Genomic DNA, 18,575 nt, shown 5'->3' with positions numbered 1-18,575 from the left:
AAAATTGTTCGGCACGGACTTGTAGGGCCGAGATGGCCTGTTTCCGTGCTGTAATTGTTATATGGTTATATGGTTATAGACACAAAAAGCTGGAGTAACTCAGTGGGACAGGCAGCATCTCTGGAGAGCAAGAATGGATGATGTTTTGGGTCAAGATCCTTCTTCAGGTTGGCTAGGGATAAAGGAAACGAGAGATATCGATGATGATGTAGAGAGATAAAGAACAATGGATAAAGATATGCAAAAAAGTAACAATGATAAAGGAAACAGGCCATTGTTAGCTGTTTGTTGGATGAAAACGAGAAGCTAGTGCGACTTGGGTGGGGGAGGGATAGAGAGAGAAGGAATGCCAGGGCTACCTGAAGTAGGAGAAATTCATACCAATGGGCTGTAAGCTGCCAAGCGAAAAATGAGATCATAGATTCCCACTCTGGTGGGAACTCTTTACTAGCTGTTCGCAATGCTCATCAATGACCCTGATTCATGTCAGTTACTACCATATGTAAATATGCCATAAGCAGTGAGGACCATAATTTACCAAACGGCACATGGTGCATGGATAAAGTTACTAATTTCTTTCAGTGCTTGTTTTTTGGTTGAGAAGTATTGTATCACATCCAGAAATGTTGCAGATCTGTCAAAGATTAAAATAATTTTGCACAATGGAACATTACAGAACTTGTGGATAGACACAAAAAGCTGGAGTAACTCAGCAGGACAGGCAGCATCTCTGGAGAGAAGTCGGACCAGTCTGAAGAAGGGTCTTGATCCAAAACGTCATCCATTCCTTCTCTCCAGAAATGCTGCATGTTCTTCTGTTACTCAGCTTTTTGTGTCTACCTTCAGTTCCTTCCTACACATTACAGAACTTGTGTTCCCAGTCTTGATGATATTTGTGGACCACAGTCCATGACCAACAATGTGGTGATGCAACAATATTCGCAGTCCCAACAAACACTTAAATATTTCTACTGTGCTATGAATTCAGAATATCTGTTTGCGGTATGGGACGCTCGCATTACATAGGGGTATTAATTTCAGGTGCTGGGCAAAGCATTTATTGCTTATTCCTAATTGGCATTAACATGGTGATTGCGAGCTGTGACATATTTTGAATTCAAGATTGTGCGTAACCTGCAGGGAAACCAAGGTAGTGGTGGTGCTCCCATGTGTCTGCTACTGTTGGCCTGTTTGCTGATAATTATCATGCCCAAACTACTTAACCAATAACACATTTTAATCCTTTCAGCAAAGTTAGTAGAGGGGATTAAAATATGAATTTGAAGGAAAATAAACATGTATTTAAAACTAATTGATTTGAAATGGTAGAACGAATACTTCCCAAAGAATCTATTGGCCTCTTTATCATTGCAATACAATTAAGAATCTCCCTTTGTGAATCTCCCTTTACTGCTTTGATAATATGTTAACAATGTGAGCTGAAACACATCCATATTAAACTTAAGATTAGTAACCCAAGTTACACGACGTATTTAATTTTGCTTTGCTTTTATTAATTATTCTCAACTGAATTGTTACAACTCTTGGACGTACTCTTAGGTCGTCCTGAAGATGGAGTAGATCTTCACGTAAGCTGCTGAACGTTTCCAAAAGAAGTCGCAAGGATTTGTCCACAGTAAACCTTGTCTGGGAAAAAAACATATACACAGAATATCAGTCCAATTTGTCCACGATAAATAGGGAATACATTTCTGCAAGTTTTATCACCAAACTGAAGAAATCAGAAAACTGATGACCCCCAAAAGCTACAAGTAGATTTACTATTGCAGTACTTCCATATGGCTTAGCATTATTGAATGTGCACCGTAACAACTGCTAATTAACAATACAATAAAGTACTGTTAATGGGTTTTCTGTAACACTATGAAGCAAAAATAAACTTTCCTTTAATCTCTTGCTGCAAGCCAACAGTTATGATGTTTGGAGGTTGTTTTTGTTAAACTCTGAGCTATAATGATAATTATAGCATAACAAGTGGGGAAAGCACCTGAAAGGAACCTGTTTAGAAACTCCAGCAAAGATCTTGATTTATCAGATTCTGTGGAAAGTTAATCAACCTGAATGATTAAGATACGAGGAACTGCAGATGGTGATTTATAAAAAAGTGCTGAATTAGCTCAACGAGTCAGACAGCATCTCTGGAGAACATGAATAGGTGACGTTTTGGGTGTTCTGGTTGTGGTTTCCTCTCGCATCTCAAAGACGTGCAGATTGATAGATAACTGACCACTGTGCGTAAGTAGCAGGGAATTGGTGGAAATGTGGAGTGACCAGGTTGCTTGGGGGGTGGGGAGGGGGGGGGGGAGGAGGATAGTTAGGTTGGGCTTGTTTAAGGACCTGATGGAAGGTATCAGTTCACAGGCTCCTGTATCTGCTCCCTGATGCAAGAAGAAGTACCCAGGGTGGTGGAGTCTTTGATGATATTAGCTGCCTTCTTGAGGCAGCATATCCTTACAACCCTTCAATTGTTTGGAGGTGATGAATCAGGCAAAGTCCACCATTTTCTGTTGTAATGCAAGAAGAACTAGCTGAAAATGTTTGCAGACAGAAGCTTACACTAATAGCCCAAAGATATATTTGCACCAAGTGTGAGTGCACCTTTTAGAATTATGAGGTGACATTTGACAGTCTGTTGTATTAGCCACAGATGTTAGTTGGGAGTTGACTTTCTTCAGTGAAGGACATTTTATTGATAGGTCTGCCTCTGTAATTTACCATGTTGAGCAGTGGCACCAAAGAACCGACAGATGTGACATTCTTGACATCAGGGCTTCCACATAAGAAACAAGTGTATCGGCAGAGAGGCACAATGGAAGATCAGGCCCATTCAAATGGTGTACAATGTGCTGTAAACTAATTTTTTTCCTGGACCATTGAAGGTAAAGATCTCTTGACGGAAGTTCCTGGGTTTGTGCATCAGTTAACATCATGGTCACTACATCAGCCAAATCCACCGTAAAAATCAAGGCAACTTGGGCACGCATAGAACTACTTTGCATAAATTTGCATCCTTATAAATGTTACCCTATTTTGTCCTTGGCCAAAGCACCATTCTTAATTTTCCACTAATTTGTTAAATAAAAGTTGGATTTTTAGGAGCAGCAAGAAACAAATTTTCTCATACTTGTTAAAGGTTTTATTTTTAGGTTCAACTTGTTAAAGGTTTTATTTTTAGAAAAAGACAACATCCTTTCCATTAACAGTTCTACAAAAAATCCACAAACGTTTGGGAGACATTTATGATTATCAAAGTCTTGGTTTCTTGGCATGGTTTAATGTTATGTTATGGCCTGGTGGGCGGAGGAATGGTTGATGGAATTTAATACAGAGAAGTGTGAGGTGTTGCATTTTGGAATATCGAAAAAGGGCAGGACCTACACAGTAAATGGTCGGCCTCTGGGTAGTGTTGTAGAGCAGAGGGATCTAGGAGTACAGGTGCATGGCTCCTTGAAGGTCGAGTCGCAGGTAGATAAAGTGGTCAAGAAGGCTTTTGGCATTTGGCCTTCATCAGTCAGAGTATTAAGTATAGAAGTTGGGAGGTCATATTGTAGTTGTATAAGACGTTGGTGAGACTGCATTTAGAATATTGTGTTCAGTTCTGGGTACCATGTTATAGGAAAGATATTGTGAAGCCTGAAAGGGTTCAGAAAATATTTACGAGGATGTTGCCAGGACTAGAGGGTGTGAGCTATAGGGAGAGGTTGAGTAGGCTGGGTCTCTATTCCATGGAGTGCAGGAGATTGAGGGGAGATCCTTTAGAGGTATACAAAATCATGAGAGGAATAGGTCAGGTAGATGCACAGAATCTTTTGCCCAGAGTTGGGTAATCGAGAACCAGAGGACATAGGTTTAATAGGAATCCGAGGGGTAACTTTTTCATACAAAGTGTGGTGGGTGTATGGAAGAAGCTGCCAGAGGAGGTAGTTGAGGCTGGGACTATCCCATTGTTTAAGAAAAAGTTTAGACAGGTACATGGATAGGACAGGTTTGGAAGGATATGGACTAAGCGTGGCAAGTGAGACTAGGGTAACTGGGACATTGTTGGCCGGTGTGGGCGAGTTGGGCCGAAGGACCTGTTCCCACGCTGTGTTACTCCGTGACTCTAAAAGGTCAGCCTTTTTGGAGTCATAGTTTATGGAGATGCAATAAAATAGAAAATCCCTCCATGAAGGAATGGCACCACTTATTAATATAACTGAACCTCAAGTAGAAAGACTACTTCAGAATGTGCTCTCCTTTCGAAAGAACAATTTCAATTTTTCACTGACAGTTGACATATATTAGATTTTACCTGCAAAATATAGCGCAGGTGTTGTTTTGTCAATTCAGATACCCCTTTTGGTATCAGAGCTTCAAGATTTTCATTGGTACCCTGGATAACAATAAAAACATTCTGTTTAGGGCTTGAGACATTGTTAAAGGCTGATACACATACATGTTAATCAGAAACACCGTCACAAAACTATTGCTGAAAAAAAAATCAAAGCAAACAATTGTTATTTAAATGTAAATATCTTTGCAATATTGTGTGAAATTGCAAAAATAGGAAAAATAAAGGTCACACCAGCATGCCTCCTAGCTCCTCCAGCCAACTACCATCTTCTCTCTTCCACCATTTTCCTCTTTCCTTCTTCTACTCTAGTTAAGCTGCTACTCATGTTCTTGGTCTGCAAGTAACAATGACATACCATAGAAGAGGCATATATTAATATAAAAAGAAAAGCAAAGAAGTCTTTAAAATCAGATTTTATGCTGCACGTCCATTCCTTGGCCAATCCATGGCCTATAGTGTCCTGGACTGCCAGACCTCATCTTAAAGTTGTCAGTTCCAAGCAGATACTTCATGTGATTTACATTACATTTTGATGAAGACAGACATTTTTGATGTCATGTATTTCTCCAGGTTTGTGGGGGGTATTATTTTAAAACATTTTATTTTAACATGGAGCAGAACTTGCCATCCAATTCAAATGCACTGAATCAATCCAGCAAGGACTGAATTTGTGCATTACAGTTGTTTTTCAGCCATACATTCCATAATCTAAGTAGTGATGTTTAGTATTTTGTTGCATATCCTTTGCATGCAATGACTGCTTGAAGTCTGTGATTCATGGACATCACCAGTTGCTGGGTGTCTTCTCTGGTGATGCTCTGCCAGGCCTGTATTGCAGCCATCCTTAGCGTATGCTTGTTTTGGGGACTAGTCCCCTTCAGTATTCTCTTCAGCATATAAAAGGCATGCTCAATTGGGTTCAGATCGAGTGATTGACTTGGCCACTCAATAATTTACCATTTTTTAGCTTTGAAAAGCTCCTTTGTTGCTTTAGCAGTATGTTTGGGATCATTGTCTTGCTGTAAAATGAACCGCCGGCCAATGAGTTTTAAAGCATTTGTTTGAACTTGAGCAGATAGGATGTGTGCATACACTCCAGAATTCATTATGCTACTACCATCAGCAGTTGTATCATCAATGAAGATAATCCTTCAGCAGCCATATATGCACAGGCCGTAACACCCCCACCACTGTGTTTCACAGATGAGGTGGTATGCTTTGGATCTTGGGCAGTTCCTTCTCTCCTCCATACTTTGCTCTTGCCATCACTCTGGTATAAGTGAATCTTCGTCTCTCTGTCCACAAGACCTTTTTCCAGAACTGTGGTTGCTCTTTTAAGTACTTGGCAAACTGTAACCTGGTCATCCTATTTTTGCAGCTAACTAATGGTTTGCATCTTGCAGTGTAGCCTCTTGCAGTGTATTTCTGTTCATGAAGTCTTCTCCGGACAGTAGTCATTGACAAAGCCACTCCTGAAAAGTGTTTCTGATCTGTCGGACAGTTGTTTGGGGATTTGTCTTTATTATAGAGAGAATTCTTCTGTCATCAGCTATGGAGGTCTTCCCTGGCCCGTCAGTCCCTTTGTGATTAGTAAGCTCACCAGTGCTCTCTTTCTTCTTAATGACATGGTGAGACCAAAATGTATAAAAATGTCCTTTAATAAAATCAGACAACGTGCACTTTAACCACATGTGATTTTATTTCTATTACAAATCTCAAATTGTGGAATACAGAGGCAAATAAATAAATGATGGTCTTTGTCCCAAACATTATGGAGGGCACTGTATTTCTCACTGCTGGTCAGCTCTATTTTTTTTGTCATTAATTAATCCAAATATGGATCATATTTTATCCCATTAAAGGGGAAATGGAATGGATCACTCCATAAATAAAAATGTTGACTGTGAAATGAATGGCCACCTTTTTTGCATAATGTTTCTTGGATTCCCTGAAGCCCAACCGCATTATTGCTAAGTAGAGTTAAAATGATATTTTAATGAGCATTTATCAATTCTAATTCTTAAAATTTTTCAAACTCTTATTTACATTCACCATAACAAGCTAAAACACTATTACCAAAGGATAAACCAATTCTATCCAAGCAGTCCTTATATCTGTTTTTCATCTTAAGCTTTTGGAAATTCTCCGACAGGGGAAACCATAATTTGGTGCATGAATAATATCTTACTCTTCCATCACATCTTTTATTTTTCCTCTTTGTCATCAGATCTTTCTTTATTCCAAATCAAAATACATTTAGTTTGCACCTGATCCATCTCACATTTAAATATGTTCAAAAGGGAACTGCATAGATGCTGCTGCACCCGCTGAGTTCCTCCAGCAATTTTGTGTACCTTTCACATTTAAATATCCTCCGTCTGTCTGGATTTTGTATATTCTGAACTAATTAAATGTGTTCCTCTTTATCCTCTCGACATCTGTACTTTAACACCAAAACACAGTTGGAGCATGTTTTGAAATGTTTCTGTATACATGGACAAAAATTTCACTGCAACTTATTAAAAACAATAAGTTTTCATTATGTTCTCGAAGGATTGGCTGAATGTGTTTACATTTTTTCAATAATCTTGACAAATAGCAGCATGGTTATTACTTGGTATTTACTTTGGTTTCATTAATTGAATTTTCATGACTGCACAAAATTAGGGGTAAGAGGGCAAATACATTATTAATGGCAGCACACCATCAAAACTTTATCACCTTCCAAAATACAACAAAACAAATATGCATAAATCAATGTTATAAATACTACCTATTTTAAATCACTATTTGGAAGTTACATTATATCGTCAGAAGTGAAAATTGCAAATACTTTATGCTTCCTGCTCCATTTTAACAAGATTTTTTAACAGTTGATTTATTACTCTTATTGACATTAAAAATAGTTCTGATGATATACATGTATGACGTTAAGATCTGTCAACAGTTGTCAATATAAATCACACCCTACTTATCTTATAAATTATCAGGAAGCTGCAGTACTTACATTGAGATCAAGATTCATTTGCAAACTGCCCTGTCTGTCGAAAAAAAGAATAAAATTAGATTAAAATGTTGCATTGGTTATGTTGCGTGAATACAGAATCAGTTATTGGCAACTACATTCTGGTCTTCATTTATCAACTATTGTTAGTGTACATAACTGCATAGTTTGCAAATCACATTTTAGAAAAATAGAAATGAGCAGTTGACCCAATCAGTAGGGCCTGATAAATTGTGCAAAATTGGAAATGCCATCGAGAGCTAAACAGGTCATTCATTGAGTAAATATCCTTTGAGCTGCTAAGCAGACTTACAGGGTCAGTGCACCCCAAATTTACAGAGCACCAATGAGCAATGGCGGACTGGCCAGGGTGTCAGCTTGTCCGATGGCAAGTGGGCCCCTGATGAAGTGATAGCAAGTGATGGCAAGTGGGCCCCTGTTAAATTATAGCATTGTAGTTGTGGGTGGGCCCCCTTTGTCTCCTGGCAACCAATATTTTTAGACTCAGTCCGCCACTGCCAATGAGTCTGTATCTTGAGTTACACACTGTATCTTGGATTACCCAGGGCACTGACAGAAGGTGAGGACATACTCAGAGATAAACTAATGCCCCTGTCCCACTTAGGAAACCTGAACGGAAACCTCTGGAGACTTTGCGCCCCACCCAAGGTTTCCGTGCGGTTCCCGGAGGTTGCAGGTAGTGGAAGCAGGTAGGGAGACTGACAAAAACCTCCGGGAACCTCACGGAAACCTTGGGTGGGGCACAAAGTCTCCAGAGGTTTCCGTTCAGGTTTCCTAATGGTAATAATACTGGGTACACAATGGGAAAGTGGAAAACTGAATGTCTTTGAAATGATTTAATGATTCACTATTCCACAAGGATAAACTTTGCATTTTGAAAGGTTATGGAATTGAGGGCTGTGGGGAACTGGCACAGAAGAGGTGAGGCTTGATCATATTGAATGGTCACCTGGACTTCTCCTACCCCTATTTTGTATTCTTGTTCTAAGAGCTCCTGTTAAATATATTCACTTCTTCATGCTAATGTTTTCAATACCACACCTGTCTTTTAATTTTTTATAAAGTTTGGTTTTATTGACATTTTAACATTTTTCCTTTCTATTTAAAACAACTATTACTTCTCACTGCAGATGATCCAGCCATTTTTAAATCTTGGAAACCAAAATTTAGAGTGAACTTGTTTGCTTGTCAGCTTTTTTCATCACTTCATTTTCTGTTGCTGCCGTTGAGGATATTTCCATCTAAAAACATGGCCAAGATCTCTTCACGAGCTTCCACCCTAGCAGTTTCCATAGGTAGTCATCAGAGAATGGTAGGGGAAGTTATTAACTTCTTTTTACCCGACAACTGAATGACACTGTAGTCAATTCCATGTAGTCAATTCCATTTTAAATAAAGCCTTGGATTTTCAACATTGTCGGATTAGCTTATTATGATTTATGATACAGATCACAGATCTTCAATTATCTACCCTCATTTAAATAAACTATTTGTTTCCCGTGTCCCATATTTTAAGAATACAAGTTGCTGCACAGAAATATAGGCTGCATCCACTGCATGTTTTTACTATAGGTATAGCATTTCAAACAAAGTATTGAATTGATTTGCAGTAAGAATTTGTTATTGAACTGCTTTTTCTGCAATAAACTGGAAAAGAAATACTGCTTCTAAATAGTAGCCAAGGATTTGTCTACTGAAATGGAGAGAGGCTGAGACTATGATGGTTGTCACTCCCAGTTACAATTAGAGGTATGAAGTTTCATTCAACACATCAGACTTTCACTGCCAATATAAACAATTCTATGATAATACTATTTAAAGATTTTATTTCAAAGCTACCCACAAAACAGTACCAATGCCAAGATTGTAGAGGGTGATCAATCAATCAATCAACCTTTATTGTCATCTTGCAAGCAACAGTTGTACAGTGCAAAATGAAAAGACGTTTCCCAGGGAATACCGGAGCATCGCACATGAAATTTAAAACATTTCACACATAATAACACTAAAAACAATCCAGTCCCTGATGGAACAGTATAAATAGTTAAAAGCAGGTAAAACATAACGTTAAAATACAATAAACCAATCATAAAAATGTCCGGGGCAGCTGATTTGAGTGGCCAGTGCCAGTTATTAAAGTGGCCAGTGCCAGTTATTAAAGTGTCCGTGCCAGCCGCAGAATCAAGTGACTGTGAGTACAGAGTGACTGTTTAGCAGCCTCACAGCCTGTGGTAGGAAGCTGTTTAGCAGTCTTGTAGTCCGGGCTTTGATGCTTCGATATCTCTTGCCTGATGGCAGGAGATCCAGGTGTATGTGGAGGGGGTGCAGTTTGTCCTTAGCAATTCTCTGAGCTTTTTTCAGACAGCGGCTCTGGAACAGTTCTTGTACCGAGGGTAGGGAGACGCCAATGATCCTCTCTGCTCCCCTCACTACCCTCTGCAGAGCCTTCCTGTCCGAGCAGTTGCAGGTGGAGTACCACGTATTTATGCAGTATGTGAGTACAGACTCCACCGTACCCCTGTAGAAAGTCCTGAGGATGTTGGTGGGGAGTGAGGCCTGTTTTAGTTTCCTCAGGAAGTGCAGTCGCTGATGGGCCCGTTTGACAGTCAGAGTGGTGTTCCTGGACCAGGTGAGGCTGTCTGTAATTTGCACACCGAGGAACTTTATGCTCTCCACTCTCTCCACTGTGGTGCCACTGATGTTGAGGGGTGTATGCTTTGGCTGCGCCCTCATGAAGTCGACAACCATCTCCTTCGTTTTGTCGACATTTAATTCTAGATTATTTTTGCCGCACCAGTCCACTAGTTGTTTTACTTCCTCCCTGTACATTGATTCGTCGTCTCCGCTGATGAGTCCCACCACTGTTGTGTCATCCGTGAATTTTATGATCTTATTGTCCCTGAATCTGGCAGCACAGTCATGTGTGAGCAATGTGAACAACAGCGGGCTGAGCACACAACCTTGAGGGGAGCCGGTGCTCAGCGTGATCGAGCCTGAAGTGTTCTTGCCAACACGGACTGACTGCGGTCTCTCTGTCAGAAAGTCCAAGATCCAGTGACACAGGGTGGTGTTGAGGCCCAGCAGGGTTAGTTTCTCCACAAGTCTCTGTGGGATGATGGTGTTAAACGCTGAGCTGAAGTCAATGTACAGGATTCTGGCGTATGAGTTTTTGTTTTCCAGATGCGCGAGTACTGTGTGCAGCGTGGTAGAGATGGCATCCTCTGTAGAACGGTTGGGGCGATAGGCAAACTGGAGGGGGTCTAACGATGATCTCCACTAAGGTTCAATATTCTCTTGTAACCAAATTATTCCTTAGCCTATATTATTTGGAAAGCGATTGTTCGTACATTAGTTTGATTTGTGCATGATTAATCTGGAGAGCTTCAGAACTTTTGCAAGTATACACTTGCAAAAATCTTCAGCAGGAAACATCTACTCGTACCTTGATGCTATCTTGTTCCCTTTTTCCCAGTCTCTTCCCGTCTACATTGGGACACCTCACACACTCTCCATCACTGCAATAGCTTCAAATGCCTTGGGCCTCACTGACTCACCTTTACCATGGAAAGCCAGTCCACTTTACATTCACAAATTTCCCATAAAGAAGATCTCAGAGCCCTCTGCTTCTTCCCAAAACAGAGAACCAGCCAGATCCCCTCAACTAATTATTTTCTCTGATAATCATCATATGTCAATAATCTGGATGATGGAATTGATGACTTTGTGGCCATATCTGCAGGACATGAAGATTGGTGGAGGGGCAGGTAGTGTTGAGGAAGCTGGGAGTCTGCATAAAGACTTCAACAGATTGGAAGAGTGGGCAAACAAGTAGCAGATGGAATACAGCATAGCAAAGTGTACGATCATGCACTTTGATATAAGGAATAAAGGTATAGATTATTTTCCAAATTGGCAGAGGATTCAGAAATCAGAGGTGCAAAGGGACTTGGGAGTGTTGGTGCATGATTCCCAAAAGTTGAATTTGAACATCAAGTCGGTAGTAAGGAAGGCAAATGCAATGTTAGTATTCATTTCGAGGGAGCTGCAATATGAAAGCAGGGATGTAATGCTGAGGCTTTACATTGCACTGGAATATTGTGAGCAATTTTAGGCCCCATATCTGAGGAAGGATGTGCTGGCAATGGAGAAGGTCCAGGGGAGATTTACAAGAATGATCCCAGGGATGATTGGGTTAACATATGAGGAGCGTTTGATGGCTCTGGTCTTGTACTCGCTGGAGTTTAGAAGGATGAGGGGAAATCTCATTAAAACCTACCGAATAATGAAAGCCTAGATAGAATGGATGTGGAGGGGATGTTTCCAGTAGTGGGAGAGTCTAGGGCTAGAGGGCATAGCCTCAGAAGAAAAGGACATACCTTTAGCCTGGAAATGAGAAGCAATTTCTTTAGCTAAGGGTTGGTGAATCTGTGGAATTCATTGCCACAGACGGCTGTGGAGGCCGTCATTGGGTATTTTTAAAGTGGAGATAGATAGGTTCTTGATTACTAAGGGCGTCAATGGTTATGGGGAAATGGCAGGACAATGAGTTTCACAAGGAAAAATGCAGCCATGATCGAATGGCAGAGCAGGCTTGATGGGCCGAATGGCCTGATTCGCTTCGTTTGAAGTATGATTGTCTGCCTGGCTGAACTTGCCCTCCAACTTCAATTTCATTGTCCTATCTGGGGCACATGACAATAAACTCTCTTGACTTGACAATCCTTTTTTGATTTCTCTTACTTTCTTCAAATTGTCATATTCAGAGTATAGTCTTGGCCCATGCTATTCTGATAGTTTCTTTCATAGTGTTCATCACAGATAAGCTGCAGGCCATTTCCTCGCCAAGTCTAATCCTATCATATTTCATGGGATCCAACTTGATTGTGATGTTTTCCAGCATTCATGCCTCTTAACTGTTGACCACTTTGTTGCCATCTCTGGTAGATCACCCTTGCTGGTAGGACACACGCACGCATGCACGCACCTTAATGAAAATGTCTGTTTTCTTTGTTAGAAGGTCTGATACTGAGAGGTTGGCTGTGTCGGGTTGCTACAGTTATAGGCCAGCTCTCTCAATCTAGACATCATGCCAAATTTCCATGAGGAGAACTTTGAAGGGTTGAATTCAATGGTATGTGTTTCTGCAATGTTCAGATCTAATGCCAAGATCCATTCTGTTTAATTCTTACTTTGATTCAACTTTGATTGGTTGATAACATCAGAGTGATAATAAATAGCCATAACGTAAAATCTCAAGTATATGGAAAATAACCTGAAAAAATAATGAAATTCTGGCCTTTGTATCAGGTAGAAGTTATACAAAATTATGCTATACTCATACCAACCACTGATCTAGACTATACCCAAGATATCGGCAGCAGACCTGAGCACCATCTCCTTTTAAGGATATGTTTAAGAAGGAACTGCAGATGCTGGAAAATCGAAGGTAGACAAAAGTTGTAAATCAATTGTAAATTTTAAACTTGTGTTTGGTAGATTTTCGTGAAAATATATAGTAACATAGAAAATAGGTGCAGGAGTAGGCCATTTGGCCCTTCAAGCCACAACCGCCATTCAAAATGATCATGGCTGATCATCCATAATCAGTACCCCGTTCCTGCTTTCTCCCCATAGCCCTTGATTCCATTAGCCGCAAGAGCTATATCTAACTCTATCTTGGAAACATCCAGTGAATTGGCCTCCACTGCCTTATGTGGCAAAGAATATGAAGGGAAGTGTGCGATGGTCGGTAGGTGGAGCTGGTCACAGATCAGCCATGACCTCAGTGAAAGATGGAGCAGACTCAATGAATTAATTTGCCTTCTTCTACCTTGTTAACCTTTTTATTTGAGAGCCAGTTTGATAATCTGCTCTCAGCTGGCATTTTTACTGAGATTCTAAAATCACTTATTTACCTCGAAACAAACCTTACACATATTTTCCTACAATCCTGAACCACGAATAAACAAATTATGCTAAATCATTAAACGCAAACTCCACTGATCAGAGACAAGTAAGTTAAATACTCACTTGCACTTGATTTTCTGCGTATTTTCCTGCAGGATGTTGTGGAGCTCAGTGGTCTTGCATTTCAGCTCAGCCAGCAGCTCACCAAAGTATCGAGGATCCAATTTCTCTGTGTTACCACTCTCGTAATCCATTGCACTCTTGATCTGGTATCAGAAAATTATTACATAGTTCAATTCTACATTGGTGAGGATCATTGTTATCAATTACAATTTACAGGATGGATGATATTTTGGAACAGGATGCTACTGGCAATTTTTTAATAGTGAAAGCCACTTGATTAAGAGTTAGAAATTGTTTTGTTTTGGGCATACACATAAATTGAAAATCAAAATCGAATTCACAGTGGAATATTGAACAATATCCCAATGGGGTCTCATTGGATGCCAAATTTTGTCACACGTTTTTTTTTTCATTTCTATTTCTAACAATGTAACACTTCTAAATAAATGTCATGCTGGTGACATAGAAATAAAAATGGAAGTCATAACATGACTGAGGTCAAAAACCATAATTTATCAAGTGTGCTTAAGAGTTAAACCATTGGGGCCAGTCATAAAAAAGGCATGAATAGCAACTGTGAAATATGACTACAGTAACTAAACAAAAGACTGTTGTTGACAGTGAAATGGCAAAAACTGTTTGAATAATTTGGATTAATAACAAAAAAATATTGTGCTTCATGTTACAACAAAGATTGAATTAGATTTAAGTGCAAGCTCTAAGAATATGAAAATAAGCAAAATCTAAGTGCTGATACCAAATGCCACTTGAAAATACATATAAGACCATCAGTGTAAAAGACAACGTAAAGTATGCACGATGAGTATATAAATCTCCAACAAAATCTTGTATAGAATATGCAGGCTCATATACATGCACCTTTAAGCAATAAATAAATGTGTGTGTATTTATGTACATGCATAAGCACTTTATTCAATTAATTTTCAATTACTTCTACAAATACAATAGACAATAGACAATAGGTGCAGGAGTAGGCCATTCAGACCTTCGAGCCAGCACCGTCATTCACTGTGATCATGGCTGATCATCCACTATCCATTATCCCTTGACTCCGCTATCGTTAAGCGCTCTATCTAACTCTCTCTTGAAAGCATCCAGAGAACTGGCCCCCACTGCCTTCGGAGGCTTTTTCAACCAATTCTCTGGGTGAACATTTTTTTCCTCATCTCCGTCCTAAATGGCCTACCCCTTATTCTTAAACTGTGGCCCTCGGTTCTGGACTCCCCCAACAACGGGAACATGTTTCCTGTTTCTAGTGTGTCCATCTGTAGGGGGCGCTGCTCTGGCAGCAGCCATGTCATGCAGCTCGTCAGTTTTTCAACCTTTTTTTATTTTTTTAGTATGTTTTAAAGTCTGTATTTAATGTTTCTTTGTGTGTTTTATGTGGGGGGTGGTGTGGGGGGGTGAGGGGGAAACCGCTTCGGTCGCCTCCTCCACGGAGAGGCGAGTTTTTCCAGGTCGCCTCCCCCGTGGCCTAACATCAAGGATCGACGCGGCCTTTCCCGGAGACGCGCCCGGGGCTTCAGCGGCGGGCGCAGCGTGGACTCTCGGCATGGAGCGGGTGAGCCCTCGCTGGGGCTCGCTGGAGGAGAGCGCTCCGTTTCGCTGGCCCGGGGCAGCCGGCAGCCTGAAGTCGCAGCCTGAAGCCGCGGTCTGCAGAGCTCCAGCTGGTGCGGCGTCTACAGCCCGGGATCTCACGTTGGGGACCCGGGGGAAGAAGAAGCCATCACTGCCGGCCCGCGGCCGACTTCTACCGCGGGGCCGGCATGGACTTACCATCACCCCTGGAGGGGAGCTTCGACCGCCGGCCCTGCAGTCTACGGTGCTTCTGGCTGCGGCGGGGACTTTAAATCTTGACCGCCGGCCTGCGGCCTACAACAACTTAAAGCCGCGGTCTCCGGTGAGGAAGAGCCGATCCTGGACTGACTCTGGACTCTGGTCCTGACCACGGGGGGGAAATGGAGGAGGACTGGCCAAATTTTGTGCCTTCCACCACAGTGATGAATGCTGTGGTGGATGTTTGTGTTACAGTTTTATTGTGGTTGTGTGTTCTTTATTATTGTATCGCTGCAGACAACCCAAATTTCCACCAGCCTGGCTGTGTGGCAATAAATTATATCTAATCTAATCATCTAATCCCTTAATAATCTTATACGTTTCAATAAGAAACCCTCTCATCCTTCTAAATTCCAGTGTATACAAACCCAGTCGCTTCATTCTTTCAACATACGACAGTCCAGCCATCCCGGGAATTAACCTTGGGAACCTACGCTGCACTCCCTCAATAGCAAAAATGGCCTTCCTCAAATTTGGAGACAAAAACTGCACACAATACTCCAGGAGTGGTCTCACTAGGGCCCTGTACAACTGCAGAAGAACCTCTGCTCCTATACTCAACTCCTCTTGTTATGAAGGCCAACATGCCATTAGCTTTCTTCACTGCCTGCTGCTGTACCTGCAGAGTTTTGCAGAGTTGTTTTTCACATGGCACACTCCTTAAATAGGTAACTGCTTTAAAGTAACTATAACACGTCAACAATATATTACATCTACTACACTATAAAAATACAGATTTAACAGAGTTATGTTTCTCCACTCTCTATAACATTTGAAACACTTGTGTTGAAGCTACACATTTAACAATTATTCATCTTAGATTTTTTGTCTTTTTCATCTTCTTAGAGCTTGCATTTAAATCTAATTCAATCTTTTGTTGTAACTTGAGGCACAATCTTTTTTTTATGTGTTGAAGCTACACATTTAACAATAATTAATCTCTGCATTCACTGGAATCACCAATTCTCAATTTATCTTAAACAATGGTTGGTCTCACCTCAGAAGTATATCAAATCTTGCAGACTTTGCTACTCGACAGAGTATTTCTCACTAATTGCAAGTAGTATTTGCAAAACTTCTCTTCAATTCTCTCAAGCTGATTCTTGGACCATACACTTTCAATATTTGTTTAATATGCTGCTGAAATGTTCAGTACTGTGATTATGTCTTGCAGGCTGAACAACTTGTCTTTGTGGTTTGTCACAATGCAGGGCTCGAAAATAACGGTTGCTCGGTTGCCAATGGCCACCTAAAGTCCCGCCGGGCAACCTAAACACCGTGTCATTTTTTCCGGCTTGGTAAGCAAAAAAAAAAAATCAAGTAGATCGGGATAAATCCCTGAATTAGGTAGATGCAAATTCCTGGGATAGGGATACAATTGCCTGGCAGGGTTAAAGAATATGGGATGTTTGCAGTCCGTTGGTTGCGGTGCAGGATTAGGATGATCCTAGATTCCTGGGCACAGGGATGGGATTTCCCTCGTATTTGGCGGGCTTCTGAGCCGCAGCCGCGACTCTTTGTCACGGCTCCGGGCCCAGGCCTAGGTTGTCGGTTGCGTGACAGCGCTTGGGTGCTGCTCTCTGGGTGCACCCGGGACACCTACCGCTCAACTCTGAGCAGGTCCCCCTCTCTATCTCTCTCTCTGTCACTCTGTCTCCGCCTGCCATCCGTGTCCGGGCCGCCGTGTCTCCGATTTCCGGCCGCTCCTCATCTGCCGGCAAGGCCGGCCGCCTTGCACATGCGCACTGCCACAGCCTGCACGTCCTCCCCCTGCACATGCGCACTGCCACGGCCAGCACATCAACGGCCGCCCTGGTTGACGCCGGGTACTTTCTCACTCCCTTTGCATTGTGGGAGATCTGGCCGCCATTGCTGACCAGGCGCCGACTCGCTGCGACCGCTGAAACCCAATGCAGACTCACTCCCAGGAGCTGGAGTAACTCCCTGGAATAACTCTTGCTTCTTGGTTTCCTGGTTCTCCAAAAATATTCCAAATGGAATTTAAACTGTAGGTGATGGAGGGTGGGCTTAAGCAAAAAAGGGTTCTTGGGGGGAAAAAAGAGCTACCTTAAATTTAGTTGCGTCTGATTGGGTAACTATGGTAGGGTGGGTAACTATGGTAGAACTATTCCATGCTTTAATTGTGCGGGGGTTCTCCATGGAGCAGCCAGCATTTCTGGATGGAAGAAATTGGAGGACATTTCGGGTAGACTCCCTCTGGAGGACCCTTCTTTAGACTCCCTCTGGTTTTAGTGTTTTTAGTTTAATTTAAAGATACAGCGCAGAAACAGGCCCTTCGGGCCCACCGAGTCCATGCCGACCACTGATCACCCATACACTAGTTCTACACCACACATTAGCAAGAGTCAAGAGTCAAGGGTGTTTTATTCTCTCGCGTCCCAGTTGGAACAATGAAATCTTACTTGCAGCAGCACAACAGAATATGTAAACATAGTACTCTGTAAACAATATTATAAACTAGTAAACAAAAGTGTATATTTATATATGAATATATAACTATATAAATAAATATATATATGTGTGTGTGTGTGTGTATAATATATATATATATATATATATACCCACACACACATTTTCCCTTTTGGGATTAATAAAGTTCTATCGTATAGCATTGTGTATGTAGGAAGGAACTGCAGATACTGGTTTAAACTGAGGATAGACAGAAAAAGCTGGAGTAACTCAATAAGTCAGACAGAATCTCTGGACAAAAGGAAAATATTACGTTTGGGTTGGGTCTGAAACAGGTTCCTGCACACTTTTGGAATGTGGAAGGAAACAAGAGTATCCGGAGAAAACCCATGCGATCAAAGGGAAAAGGAGCAAACCACACAGACAGCACCCATATTCAGGATCAATTCCGGGTCTCTGGCACCTTTAGGTAGCAACTTTATGTCCAATGTACTGCCCCATAATCTTGAACTGAATTAAAACATAAAGTAGCTGTAAAGGGGGACATAGCGTGACTTAGAGATTTAAGACTGAAAATGGATAGGTTTTTTTTGGTAACCAAAGTTATCAACGTATTATTTTTTGTGTGTTGTAAAACAAAATATAGTGGCAGAGGTGGTAAACTTGCTGCCTCACACACCAGAGATCTGTGTTCGATCCTGTCCTCGGGCACTGTCAGTGTTGAATTTGCACATTCTCCCTGCAAGCATGTGGGTTTCCTCCCACATCCCAAAGACGCAGTGGCTTTGTAGGTTAACTTGTCTCTGTAAAATTGCCCCTAATGTGTACGGAGTGGGTGAGGAAAGTGGGATAACAGAACTTCTGTGAATGGGTGGTAGA

General features: G+C 41.3%; 1 protein-coding gene across 2 annotated transcripts in view; it reads right to left on the bottom strand.

Annotated features, from left to right (window-relative positions):
- The window catches only part of pof1b (POF1B actin binding protein), an 83,395-nt gene that overhangs the window by 27,104 nt on the left and 37,716 nt on the right, over positions 1-18,575 (bottom strand). For both annotated transcript variants that reach the window (XM_033030412.1, XM_033030413.1), the window contains exons 6-9: positions 13,410-13,552; positions 7,362-7,395; positions 4,313-4,393; positions 1,555-1,647 (exon numbers count right to left, since the gene is read on the bottom strand). In XM_033030412.1, coding sequence (XP_032886303.1) covers positions 1,555-1,647; positions 4,313-4,393; positions 7,362-7,395; positions 13,410-13,552 — 351 coding nt within the window. The remainder of the gene's footprint in view (positions 1-1,554; positions 1,648-4,312; positions 4,394-7,361; positions 7,396-13,409; positions 13,553-18,575) is intronic.

Source organism: Amblyraja radiata, chromosome 12 (genome assembly GCF_010909765.2).
Source record: "Amblyraja radiata isolate CabotCenter1 chromosome 12, sAmbRad1.1.pri, whole genome shotgun sequence".
Classification (NCBI taxonomy): domain Eukaryota; kingdom Metazoa; phylum Chordata; class Chondrichthyes; order Rajiformes; family Rajidae; genus Amblyraja; species Amblyraja radiata.
Note: the sequence above shows the minus strand (reverse complement) of the source record. Positions and strands in the feature narration are given on the sequence as shown.